This window comes from Oncorhynchus masou, chromosome 23, assembly GCF_036934945.1.
Source record: "Oncorhynchus masou masou isolate Uvic2021 chromosome 23, UVic_Omas_1.1, whole genome shotgun sequence".
NCBI lineage: Eukaryota > Metazoa > Chordata > Actinopteri > Salmoniformes > Salmonidae > Oncorhynchus > Oncorhynchus masou.
In genome coordinates, this window is record NC_088234.1 from 63889024 (window position 1) to 63901410 (window position 12387).

General features: G+C 53.3%; 1 protein-coding gene across 1 annotated transcript; it reads left to right on the plus strand.

Annotated features, from left to right (window-relative positions):
- Positions 1 to 2910: 2910 nt before the first annotated feature.
- Positions 2911 to 9266, plus strand: LOC135510139 (uncharacterized). The gene is made up of 5 exons (XM_064930918.1): positions 2911 to 2920; positions 3113 to 3573; positions 8052 to 8367; positions 8698 to 8833; positions 9188 to 9266. Exons 1-5 carry the CDS (start codon positions 2911 to 2913, stop codon positions 9264 to 9266), a joined length of 1002 nt encoding a protein of 333 aa, XP_064786990.1.
- The last annotated feature ends 3121 nt before the right edge of the window (positions 9267 to 12387 follow it).

Here is a 12387-nt window from a genome sequence, read left to right on the forward strand (position 1 = left end):
CAGCATCGTACATTGGGATTTACCGCATAGTACATTGACATTTACAGTATAGTAAATTAGGATTTACAGCATAGTATATTGACATTTACAGTATAGTACATTGACAATTACAGTATAGTACATTGACAATTACAGTATAGTACATTGACATTTACAGTATAGTAAATTAGGATTTACAGCATAGTACATTGGGATTTACAGCATAGTACATTAACATTTACAGCATAGTAAATTGGGATTTACAGTGTAGTACATTGACATTTACAGTATAGTACATGAACATTTACAGTATAGTACATTGACATTTACAGTACAGTACATTGGGATTTACAGTATAGTACATTGACATTTACAGTATAGTTCATTGACATTTACAGTATAGTTCATTGACATTTACATTATAGTGCATTTGGATTTACAGCATAGTACATTTACAGCATACTACATTGGGATTTACAGCATAGTACATTGACATTTACAGCATTGGACATTGAAATTTACAGTATAGTACATTGGGATTTACAGCATAGTACATTGACATTTACAGTATAGTACATTGGGATTTACAGCATAGTACATTAACATTTACAGCATAGTACATTGACATTTACAGTATACTACATTGACATTTACAGTATAGGTCATTGACATTTACAGTGTAGTACATTGGAATTTACAGCATAGTACATTGACATTTACAGTATAGTACATTGACATTTACAGTATAGTACATTGACATTTACAGTATAGTACATTGACATTTACAGTATAGTACATTGGGATTTACAGCAGAGTACATTAACATTTACAGCATAGTACATTGACATTTACAGAACAGTATATTGGGATTTACAGCATAGTACATTGACATTTACAGCATAGTTCATTGGGATTTACATCATAGTATATTGACATGTAGGGCATAGTATATTTACATTTACAGTATAGTACATTGGGATTTACAGCATAGTATATTGACATTTACAGTATAGTGCATTGACAATTACAGTATAGTACATTAACATTTACAGCATAGTACATTGGGATTTACAGCATAGTACATTGACATTTACAGCATTGGACATTGAAATTTACAGTATAGTACATTGGGATTTACAGCATAGTACATTGACATTTACAGTATAGTACATTGGGATTTACAGCATAGTACATTAACATTTACAGCATAGTACATTGACATTTACAGTATACTACATTGACATTTACAGTATAGGTCATTGACATTTACAGTGTAGTACATTGGAATTTACAGCATAGTACATTGACATTTACAGTATAGTACATTGACATTTACAGTACAGTACATTGACATTTACAGTATAGTACATTGACATTTACAGTATAGTACATTGACATTTACAGTATAGTACATTGGGATTTACAGCAGAGTACATTAACATTTACAGCATAGTACATTGACATTTACAGAACAGTATATTGGGATTTACAGCATAGTACATTGACATTTACAGCATAGTTCATTGGGATTTACATCATAGTATATTGACATGTAGGGCATAGTATATTTACATTTACAGTATAGTACATTGGGATTTACAGCATAGTATATTGACATTTACAGTATAGTGCATTGACAATTACAGTATAGTACATTGACATTTACAGTATAGTAAATTAGGATTTACAGCATAGCACATTGGGATTTACAGCATAGTACATTAACATTTACAGCATAGTACATTGGGATTTACAGTGTAGTACATTGACATTTACAGTATAGTACATTAACATTTACAGTATAGTACATTGACATTTACAGTACAGTACATTGGGATTTACAGCATAGTACATTGGGATTTACAGCATAGTACATTGACATTCACAGCATAGTACATTGGGATTTACAGTATAGTACATTGACATTTACAGTATAATACATTGACAATTACAGTATAGTACATTGACATTTACAGTATAGTACATTGGGATTTACAGTATAGTACATTGACATTTACAGTATAGTACATTGGGATTTACAGTATAGTACATTGGGAATTACAGCATACTACATTGACATTTACAGCATAGTACATTGACATTTACAGTATAGTACATTGACATTTGCAGTATAGTATATTGACATTTACAGCATAGTACATTGACATTTACAGTATAGTACATTGGGATTTACAGTATAGTACATTGACATTTACAGTATAGTACATTGGGATTTACATCACAGTACATTGACAATTACAGTATAGTACATTGACATTTGCAGTATAGTACACTGACAATTACAGTATAGTACATTGACATTTGCAGTATAGTACACTGACATGTACAGTATAGTACATTGACATTTACAGTATAGTACATTGACATTTACAGCATAGTACCTTGGGATTTACAGCATAGTACATTGACATTTACAGTATAGTACATTGGGATATACAGCATAGTACATTGATATTTACAGTATAGTACATTGGGATTTACAGTATAGTACATTGGGAATTACAGCATAGTACATTGACATTTACAGCATAGTACATTGACATTTACAGTATAGTACATTGACATTTGCAGTATAGTATATTGGGATTTACAGCATAGTACATTGACATTTAGGTAAGTTATTGAGATCACATAACGATCCTGACTTGGTATTTGTTGGGGGATTCCCTGGACTGTGTAATGTATGTTGGTGACACGGCGGTGTGTTCTCGTTTTCATTCTTTCACAATCCCAAATTGACCCCGAGGCCTGCCTGACTCATAGCTGTATGGTACAAGTTCCACCTACCGGACGGCACGGAGGAGCTAGTGCCATTTGCTTATTGCTTATAGCGCCATATTGCTTCACGAGACTAACCTCTATCCAATCCTCTGGAGGGTCTAGGGGTAGAAGCGAGGGGTCGATTTGGGAATGGCTGAACGTCAGTCGGACCTTAAACTTGACAGAACAGGTTGAGATAATCAGTTAGAGTTGGGCTGCCTGTGATGTGAAGCTTGTCGGAAAGTTGTTAACAGCTGTTTGTCTATCTGCAGGTTCAAGGTCGTGCTGCCTGGGTAGCCTCGCTCACAGTCCCAACCCCAGCCCTTAGCCCCAGCCCCAGCCCCAACCCCAGCCCTCAGCCACAACCCTATCCCTAGTCCAGCCCTCAGCCCCAGCCCTCAGCCCCAACCTCAGCCCTCAGCCACAACCCCATCCCTAGTCCAGCCCACAGCCATCAGCCCCAACCCTCAGTCCCAACCTCAGCCCTCAGCCCCAACCCCAGCCCCAGCCCTCAGCCCCAACCCTCAGCCCCAACCCCAGCCCTCAGCCCCAACCCTCATCCTCAGCCCCAACCCCAACCCTAGCCCTCAGCCACAAACCCAGCCCCAACCCCAGCCCTCAGCCCCAACCCTCAGCCCTCAGCCACAACCCCAGCCCTCAGACCCAGCCCTCAGCCCCAACCCTCATCCCCAACCCCAGCACTCAGCCCCAACCCCAGCCCTCAGCCCCAACCCCAGCACTCAGCACCAACCCCAGCACTCAGCCCCAACCCCAGCCCTCAGCCCCAACCCCAGCCCTCAGCCCCAGCCCTCAGCCCTAACCCCAGCCCTCAGCCCCAATCCCAGCCCTCAGCCCCAACCCCAGCCCCCAACCCCAGCCCTCAGCCCCAACCCCAGCCCCCAACCCCAGCCCTCAGCCCCAACCCCAACCTCAGCCCTCAGCCCCAACCCCAGCCCTCAGTTCCAACCCCAGCCCCCAACCCTGAACATAATTCAACATTTTTGTTCGTTTGAGTCAAAGTTTCCGCATAGTTTTAATTTTTCAAACAGGCTTGTTCATTATTTAATTTAATTTTACGAAATAGCCCTCAGCCCTCAGCCCCAACCCTCAGCCCCAACCCCATCCCTAGTCCAGCCCTCAGCCCCAACCCTCAGTCCCAACCTCAGCCCTCAGCCCCAGCCCTCAGCCCCAACCTCAGCCCTCAGCCCCAGCCCCAACCCCAACCCCAGCCCTCAGCCCCAGCCCTCAGCCCCAGCCCTCAGCCCCAACCCTCAGCCCCAACCCCAGCCCTCAGTCCCAACCCCAGCCCTCAGCCCCAACCCCAGCACTCAGCCCCAACCCCAGCCCTCAGCCCCAACCCCAGCCCTCAGTCCCAACCCCAGCACTCAGCCCCAACCCCAGCACTCAGCCCCAGCCCCAACCCCAGCACTCAGCCCCAACCCCAGCACTTAGCCCCAACCCCAGCCCTCAACCCCAGCCCTCAGCCCCAGCCCTCAGCCCCAACCCCAGCCCTCAGCCCCAATCCTAGCCCTCAGCCCCAACCCCAGCCCTCAGCCCCAGCCCCAGCCCTCAGCCCCAGCCCTCAGCCCCAACCCCAGCCCTCAGCCCCAACCCCAGCCCTCAGTCCCAACCCCAGCCCCCAACCCTGAACATAATTCAACATTTTTGTTCGTTTGAGTCAAAGTTTCCGCAGAGTTTTAATTTTTCAAACAGGCTTGTTCATTATTTTATTTAATTTTATGAAATAGCCCTCAGCCCTCAGCCCCAACCCCAGCCCTCAGCCCTCAGCCCCAGCCCTCAGCCCCAACCCCATCCCTAGTCCAACCCTCAGCCCCAACCCTCAGTCCCAACCTCAGCCCTCATCCCCAGCCCTCAGCCCCAACCTCAGCCCTCAGCCCTAACCCCATCCCTAGTCCAGCCCTCAGCCCCAGCCCTCAGCCACTAACCCAGCCCCAGCCCTCAGCCACAAACCCAGCCACAACCCCAGCCATCAGCCCCAACCCTCAGCCCTCAGCCCAAACCCCAGCCCTCAGCCCCAACCCTCAGCTCCAACCCCAGCCCTCAGCCCCAACCCCAGTCCTCAGCCCCAACCCTCAGCCCCAACCCTCAGCCCCAACCCCAAACCCACCCCTCAGCCCCAACCCCAGCCCCCAACCCTCAGCCCCAGCCCTCAGCCCCAACCCCAACCCCAGCTCTCAACCCCAACCCCAGGTCTCAGTCCCAACCCCAGCCCTCAGCCCCAACCCCAGCCCTCAGCCCCAGCCCTCAGCCCCAACCCCAGCCCCTCAGTCCCAACCCCAGCCCTCAGCCCCAACCCCAGCCCTCAGTCCAAATCCCAGCCCCCAACCCAGAACATAATTCAACATTTTTGTTCGTTTGAGTCAAAGTTTCCGCATAGTTTTAATTTTTCAAACAGGCTTGTTCATTATTTAATTTAATTTTACGAAATAGCCCTCAGCCCTCAGCCCCAACCCCAGCCCTCAGCCCTCAGCTCCAACCCTCAGCCCCAACCCCATCCCTCAGCCCTCAGCCCTCAGCCCCAACCCCAACCCCAGCCCTCAGCCCTCAGCCCCAACCCCAGCCCTCAGCCCTCAGCCCCAACCCTCAGCCCCAACCCCATCCCTAGTCCAGCCCTCAGCCCCAACCCTCAGTCCCAACCTCAGCCCTCAGCCCCAGCCCTCAGCCCCAACCTCAGCCCTCAGCCCTAACCCCATCCCTAGTCCAGCCCTCAGCCTCAGCCTCAGCCCCAGCCCTCAGCCACAAACCCAGCCCCAACCCCAGCCCTCAGCCCCAACCCTCAGCCCTCAGCCCTCAGACCCAACCCTCAGCTCCAACCCCAGCCCTCAGCCCCAACCCCAGTCATCAGCCCCAACCCCAACCCCAACCCCAGCCCTCAGCCCCAACCCCAGCCCTCAGCCCTCAGCCCCAACCCTCAGCCCCAACCCCAGCCCTCAGCCCTCAGCCCTCAGCCCCAACCCTCAGCCCCAACCCTCAGCCCTCAGCACCAACCCTCAGCCCCAACCCCAGCCCTCAGCCCAACCCCAGCCCCCAACCCCAGCCCTCAGCCCCAGCCCTCAGCCCCAATCCTCAGCCCCAACCCTCAGCCCCAACCCTCAGCCCCAACCCCAACCTCAGCCCTCAGCCCCAACCCCAGCCCTCAGCCCCAGCCCTCAGCCCCAACCCCAGTCCCCAACCCCAGCCCTCAGCACCAGCCCTCAGCCCCAACCCTCAGCCCCAACCCTCAGCCCCAACCCCATCCCTAGTACAGCCCTCAGCCCCAGCCCTCAGCCCCAACCTCAGCCCTCAGCTCTAACCCCATCCCTAGTCCAGCCCTCAGCCCCAGCACCAGCCCTCAGCCACAAACTCAGCCCCAGCCCTCAGCCACAAACCAAGCCCCAACCCCAGCCCTCAGCCCTCAGCCCCAACCCTCAGCCCCAACCCCAGCCCTCAGCCCTCAGCCCTCAGCCCCAACCCTCAGCCCCAACCCTCAGCCCTCAGCACCAACCCTCAGCCCCAACCCCAGCCCTCAGCCCAACCCCAGCCCCCAACCCCAGCCCTCAGCCCCAGCCCTCAGCCCCAATCCTCAGCCCCAACCCTCAGCCCCAACCCTCAGCCCCAACCCCAACCTCAGCCCTCAGCCCCAACCCCAGCCCTCAGCCCCAGCCCTCAGCCCCAACCCCAGTCCCCAACCCCAGCCCTCAGCACCAGCCCTCAGCCCCAACCCTCAGCCCCAACCCTCAGCCCCAACCCCATCCCTAGTACAGCCCTCAGCCCCAGCCCTCAGCCCCAACCTCAGCCCTCAGCTCTAACCCCATCCCTAGTCCAGCCCTCAGCCCCAGCACCAGCCCTCAGCCACAAACTCAGCCCCAGCCCTCAGCCACAAACCAAGCCCCAACCCCAGCCCTCAGCCCCAACCCTCAGCCCCAACCCCAGCCCTCAGCCCCAACCCTCAGCTCCAACCCCAGCCCTCAGCCCCAACCCCAGTCCTCAGCCCTCAGCCCCAACCCCAGCCCTCAGCCCCAACCCCAAACCCAGCCCTCAGCCCCAACCCCAGCCCCCAACCCTCAGCCCCAGCCCTCAGCCCCAACCCCAACCCCAGCTCTCAGCCCCAACCCCAACCCCAGCGCTCAGCCCTCAGCCCCAACCCTCAGCCCCAACCCCAGCCCTCAGCCCTCAGCCCCAACCCCAACCCTCAGCCCCAACCCCAGCCCTCAGCCCCAACCCCAGCCCTCAGTCCCAACCCCAGCCCCCAATCCTGAAAATAATTCAACATTTTTGTTCGTTTGAGTCAAAGTTTCCGCAGAGTTTTGATTTTTCAAACAGGCTTGTACATTATTTAATTTAATTTTACGAAATAGCCCTCAGCCCTCAGCCCTCAGCCCCAACCCCAGCCCTCAGCCATCAGCCCCAACCCTCAGCCCCAACCCCAACCCCAGCCCTCAGCCCTCAGCCCTCAGCCCCAACCCTCAGCCCCAACCCCAGCCCTCAGCCCTCAGCCCCAACCCTCAGCCCCAACCCCAGCCCTCAGCCACCAGCCCTCAGCCCCAACCCCAGCCCTCAGCCCTCAGCCCCAACCCTCAGCCCCAACCCCAGCCCTCAGCCCCAACCCCAGCCCCCAACCCCAGCGCTCAGCCCTCAGCCCTCAGCCCCAACCCTCAGCCCCAACCCCAGCCCTCAGCCCCAACCCTCAGCCCCAACCCTCAGCCCCAACCCCAGCCCTCAGTCCCAACCCCAGCCCTCAGCCCCAACCCCAACCCTCAGCCCCAACCCTAGCCCTCAGCCCCAACCCCAGCCCTCAGTCCCAACCCCAGCCCTGAGCCCCAACCCCAGCCCTCAGTCCCAACCCCAGCCCTGAGCCCCAACCCCAGCCCTCAGTCCCAACCCCAGCCCCCAACCCTGAACATAATTCAACATTTTTGTTCGTTTGAGTCAAAGTTTCCACATAGTTTTAATTTTTTAAACAGGCTTGTTCATTATTTAATTTAATTTTACGAAATAGCCCTCAGCCCTCAGCCCCAACCCCAGCCCTCATCCCCAACCCTCAGCCCCAACCCCAGCCCTCAGCCCTCAGCCCCAACCTTCAGCCCCAACCCCAGCCCTCAGCCCTCAGCCCTCAGCCCCAAACCCTTAGCCCCAACCCTCAGCCCCAACACTCAGCCCCAACCCCAGCCCTCAGCCCTCAGCACCAACCCTCAGCCCCAACCCCAGCCCCCAGCCCCAACCTTCAGCCCCAACCCCAACCCCAGCCCTCAGCCCCAACCCCAACCCCAGCCCTCAGCCCCAACCCTCAGCCCCAACCCCAGCCCTCAGCCCCAAACCTCAGCCCCATCCCCAGCCCCAGCCCTCAGCCCCAACCCTCAACCCCAGCCTTCAGCCCCAACCCTCAGCCCCAACCCCAGCCCTCAGCCCCAGCCCTCAGCCCCAACCCTCAGCCCCAACCCCAGCCCCAGCCCTCAGCCCCAACCCTCAACCCCAGCCCCAACCCCAGCCTTAAGCCGCATCCCTCTGCCCCAACCCCAAGCTTCAGCCCCAACCCCTACCCCAACCCCAGCCCTCAGCCCCAACCCCAACCCCAGCCCTCAGCCCCAACCCTCAGCCCCAACCCCAGCCCTCAGCCCCAAACCTCAGCCCCAACCCCAGCCCTCAGCCCCAACCCTCAACCCCAGCCCCAACCCCAGCCTTCAGCCCCAACCCTCAGCCCCAACCCCAGCCCACAACCCCAGCCCTCAGCCCCAGCCCTCAGCCCCAACCCTCAGCCCCAACCCCAGCCCTCAGCCCCAGCCATCAGCCCCAACCCTCAGCCCCAACCCCAACCCCAGCCCTCAGCCCTCAGCCCTCAGCCCCAACCCTCAGCCCCAACCCCAGCCCTCAGCCCTCAGCCCCAACCCTCAGCCCCAACCCCAGCCCTCAGCCCTCAGCCCTCAGCCCCAACCCCAGCCCTCAGCCCTCAGCCCCAACCCTCAGCCCCAACCCCAGCCCTCAGCCCCAACCCCAGCCCCCAACCCCAGCGCTCAGCCCTCAGCCCTCAGCCCCAACCCTCAGCCCCAACCCCAGCCCTCAGCCCCAACCCTCAGCCCCAACCCTCAGCCCCAACCCCAGCCCTCAGTCCCAACCCCAGCCCTCAGCCCCAACCCCAACCCTCAGCCCCAACCCTAGCCCTCAGCCCCAACCCCAGCCCTCAGTCCCAACCCCAGCCCTGAGCCCCAACCCCAGCCCTCAGTCCCAACCCCAGCCCTGAGCCCCAACCCCAGCTCTCAGTCCCAACCCCAGCCCCCAACCCTGAACATAATTCAACATTTTTGTTCGTTTGAGTCAAAGTTTCCACATAGTTTTAATTTTTTAAACAGGCTTGTTCATTATTTAATTTAATTTACGAAATAGCCCTCAGCCCTCAGCCCCAACCCCAGCCCTCATCCCCAACCCTCAGCCCCAACCCCAGCCCTCAGCCCTCAGCCCCAACCTTCAGCCCCAACCCCAGCCCTCAGCCCTCAGCCCCAAACCCTTAGCCCCAACCCTCAGCCCCAACACTCAGCCCCAACCCCAGCCCTCAGCCCTCAGCCCCAACCCTCAGCCCCAACCCCAGCCCCCAGCCCCAACCTTCAGCCCCAACCCCAACCCCAGCCCTCAGCCCCAACCCCAACCCCAGCCCTCAGCCCCAACCCTCAGCCCCAACCCCAGCCCTCAGCCCCAAACCTCAGCCCCAACCCCAGCCCCAGCCCTCAGCCCCAACCCTCAACCCCAGCCCCAGCCTTCAGCCCCAACCCTCAGCCCCAACCCCAGCCCTCAGCCCCAGCCCTCAGCCCCAACCCTCAGCCCCAACCCCAGCCCCAGCCCTCAGCCCCAACCCTCAACCCCAGCCCCAACCCCAGCCTTAAGCCGCAACCCTCAGCCCCAACCCCAACCTTCAGCCCCAACCCCAACCCCAACCCCAGCCCTCAGCCCCAACCCCAACCCCAGCCCTCAGCCCCAACCCTCAGCCCCAACCCCAGCCCTCAGCCCCAAACCTCAGCCCCAACCCCAGCCCTCAGCCCCAACCCTCAACCCCAGCCCCAACCCCAGCCTTCAGCCCCAACCCTCAGCCCCAACCCCAGCCCACAACCCCAGCCCTCAGCCCCAGCCCTCAGCCCCAACCCTCAGCCCCAACCCCAGCCCTCAGCCCCAGCCCTCAGCCCCAACCCTCAGCCCCAGCCCCAGCCCTCAGCCCCAACCCTCAACCCCAGCCCCAACCCCAGCCTTAAGCCCCAACCCTCAGCCCCAACCACAACCCCAACCCCAGCCCCCAACCCCAGCACTCAGCCCCAACCCTCAGCCCCAACCCTCAGCCCCAACCTCAGCCCTCAGCCCCAACCCCAGCCCTCAGCCCCAGCCCTCAGCCCCAACCCCAGTCCCCAACCCCAGCCCTCAGCCCCAGCCCCAGCCCTCAGCCCCAACCCCAACCCCAGCCCCAACCCTCAGCCCCAACCCCAGCCCTCAGCCCCAACCCCAGCCCTCAGTCCCAACCCCAGCCCCCAATTTTTTTTCATTAGAGTCAAAGTTTCCACATAGTTTTAATTTTTCAAACAGGCTTGTTCATTATTTTATTTAATTTGACAAAATACTCTTTTTATGATTAGTTTTAGTTTCAGTTTACTATAATAAACTTGGTGCAGTATACAATTAAAGATACAGTCTAATTCATCTTCAAATGTGATAAAAGAAGTGACCCTACTAATGATTAGTCCTAATCATTTGTTTACACTGCTGTTTTATTACATAAGCTATAAATGTTATTTGACTGTTTTAAGGCTGATGTGTGTATGTGGGACTTTTGTTTACAAAATGAGCTCTGTTGGTGTATAAAGGTCAACCTTCAATGTTAACTGTAGGTTAACTCTAAATTTGGTTACATTTAGCGAATGATAATAAAAAATACTGTACATTATCTGTGAACAGGGTCTATTTGAGCCATTTAAACCAGCCTGAGCAGCACTTGTGGTGTTCACAACTTGGCAATTGTCCCACTTACATTCTCCCTCTTCCCACCAGGTCCTCTGATTAGCTAGATTCATCAGAGAGGAGTGTGGAATGTGGACCAATGGCTGCTCAGGACCAGAGGTTACAGTAGGTGGGGTACGGTTCTAAACCTGTGATTGGTCAGAGGTCCCAAAAATGTCCCTAAAGTCACATTGGCTTACAATAGTGGTTCAGGGGTGGAGAGGGTTGTGTGTGTACAGTACGTCAGCATGTGTTTGTGTCTGTTGGTGTGTGCGTGTATGTGTGTGTGCGTGCATATGTCTCATACTAAGGTGGTGGTCCTCTGTAGCTCAGTTGATAGAGCACAGTGTTAGTAAAGCTAGGATAGTGGGCTCAATTCCCAGGACCACACTTACCTTAAAAAAAATAATAAAAAAAAAAAAAAAAATATATATATATATATATATATATATATATATATATGTATATATATATTTGTCACATACACATAGTTAGCAGATGTTAATGCGAGTGTAGCGAAATGCTTGTGCTTCTAGTTCCGACCATGCAGTAATATCTAACAACTAATCTAACCTAACAATTTCACAACAACTACCTTATACACACAAGTGTAAAGGAATGAATAAGAATATGTACATAAAAATATATGAATGAGTGATGGCCGAAAGGCATAGGCAAGATGCAGTAGATGGTATAGAGTACAGTATATACATATGAGATGAGTAATGTAGGGTATGTAAACATTATATAAAGTGGCATTGTTTAAAGTGGCTACTGATACATTTATTACATACATTTTTATATTATTAAACTGGCTAGAGTTGAGTCAGTATGTTGCCAGCAGCCACTCAATGTTAGTGATGGCTGTCAAACAGTCTGATGGCCTTGAGACAGAAGCTGTTTTTCAGTCTCTCGGTCCCAGCTTTGATGCACCTGTACTGACCTCACCTTCTGGATGATAACGGGGTGAACAGGCAGTGGCTCGGATGGTTGTTGTCCTTGATAATCTTTTTGGCCTTCCTGTGACATCGGGTGGTGTACGTGTCCTGGAGGGCAGGTAGTTTGCCCCCGGTGATGCGTTGTGCAGACCTCACTACCCTCTGGAGAGCCTTACGGTTGTGGGCGGAGCAGTTGCTGTACTAGGCGGTGATACAGCCCGACAGGATGCTCTCGATTGTGCATCTGTAAAAGTTTGTGAGTGTTTTTATGCACACGAGGCTGTAAATCGCTTAGCCTACTGATACTGCGCTAACAGAAAAAACATGTTTTCACATGTGGAAAATCACGGAAAATCATGTTAAAACGTGTTTTTGTTATCACAGGTTGCTTTACATATTGCCACATCTTATCACATTAACTTCACATAAGATCACATGATCACATGAAAACATGTTTTTGGAAACAATTCACATGATCGCGTGAATTTCGTGTGGTTTTTCCATAAGGGTGTATATACTGCATTACATGTTGACAATGCTGATAATAAGGCCATTATCAATGCAATTTATTTTACTACTGATATCATTACTGCAAAACATTTATATAGGAACACCCACATTGATGAAATGCTGCTTCCAGCTATAAACTAGGGGTGAGGGAAGGGTTGCATATTTTTCTCAGAACTTCAAGGGTGAGAAGATGCACATGACACAG

What these genes read in the sequence shown, in the direction of transcription:
- LOC135510139 (XM_064930918.1), top strand. An exon ending in AACCCTCAGCCCCAACCCCA is followed by an intron (nt 8,368 to 8,697) that starts GCCCTCAGCCCC and finishes CCCCAACCCCAG; the next exon opens with CCCTCAGCCCTCAGCCCCAA. An exon ending in GCCCTCAGCCCCAACCCTCA is followed by an intron (nt 8,834 to 9,187) that starts GCCCCAACCCTC and finishes CCCAACCCTCAG; the next exon opens with CCCCAACCCCAGCCCTCAGC.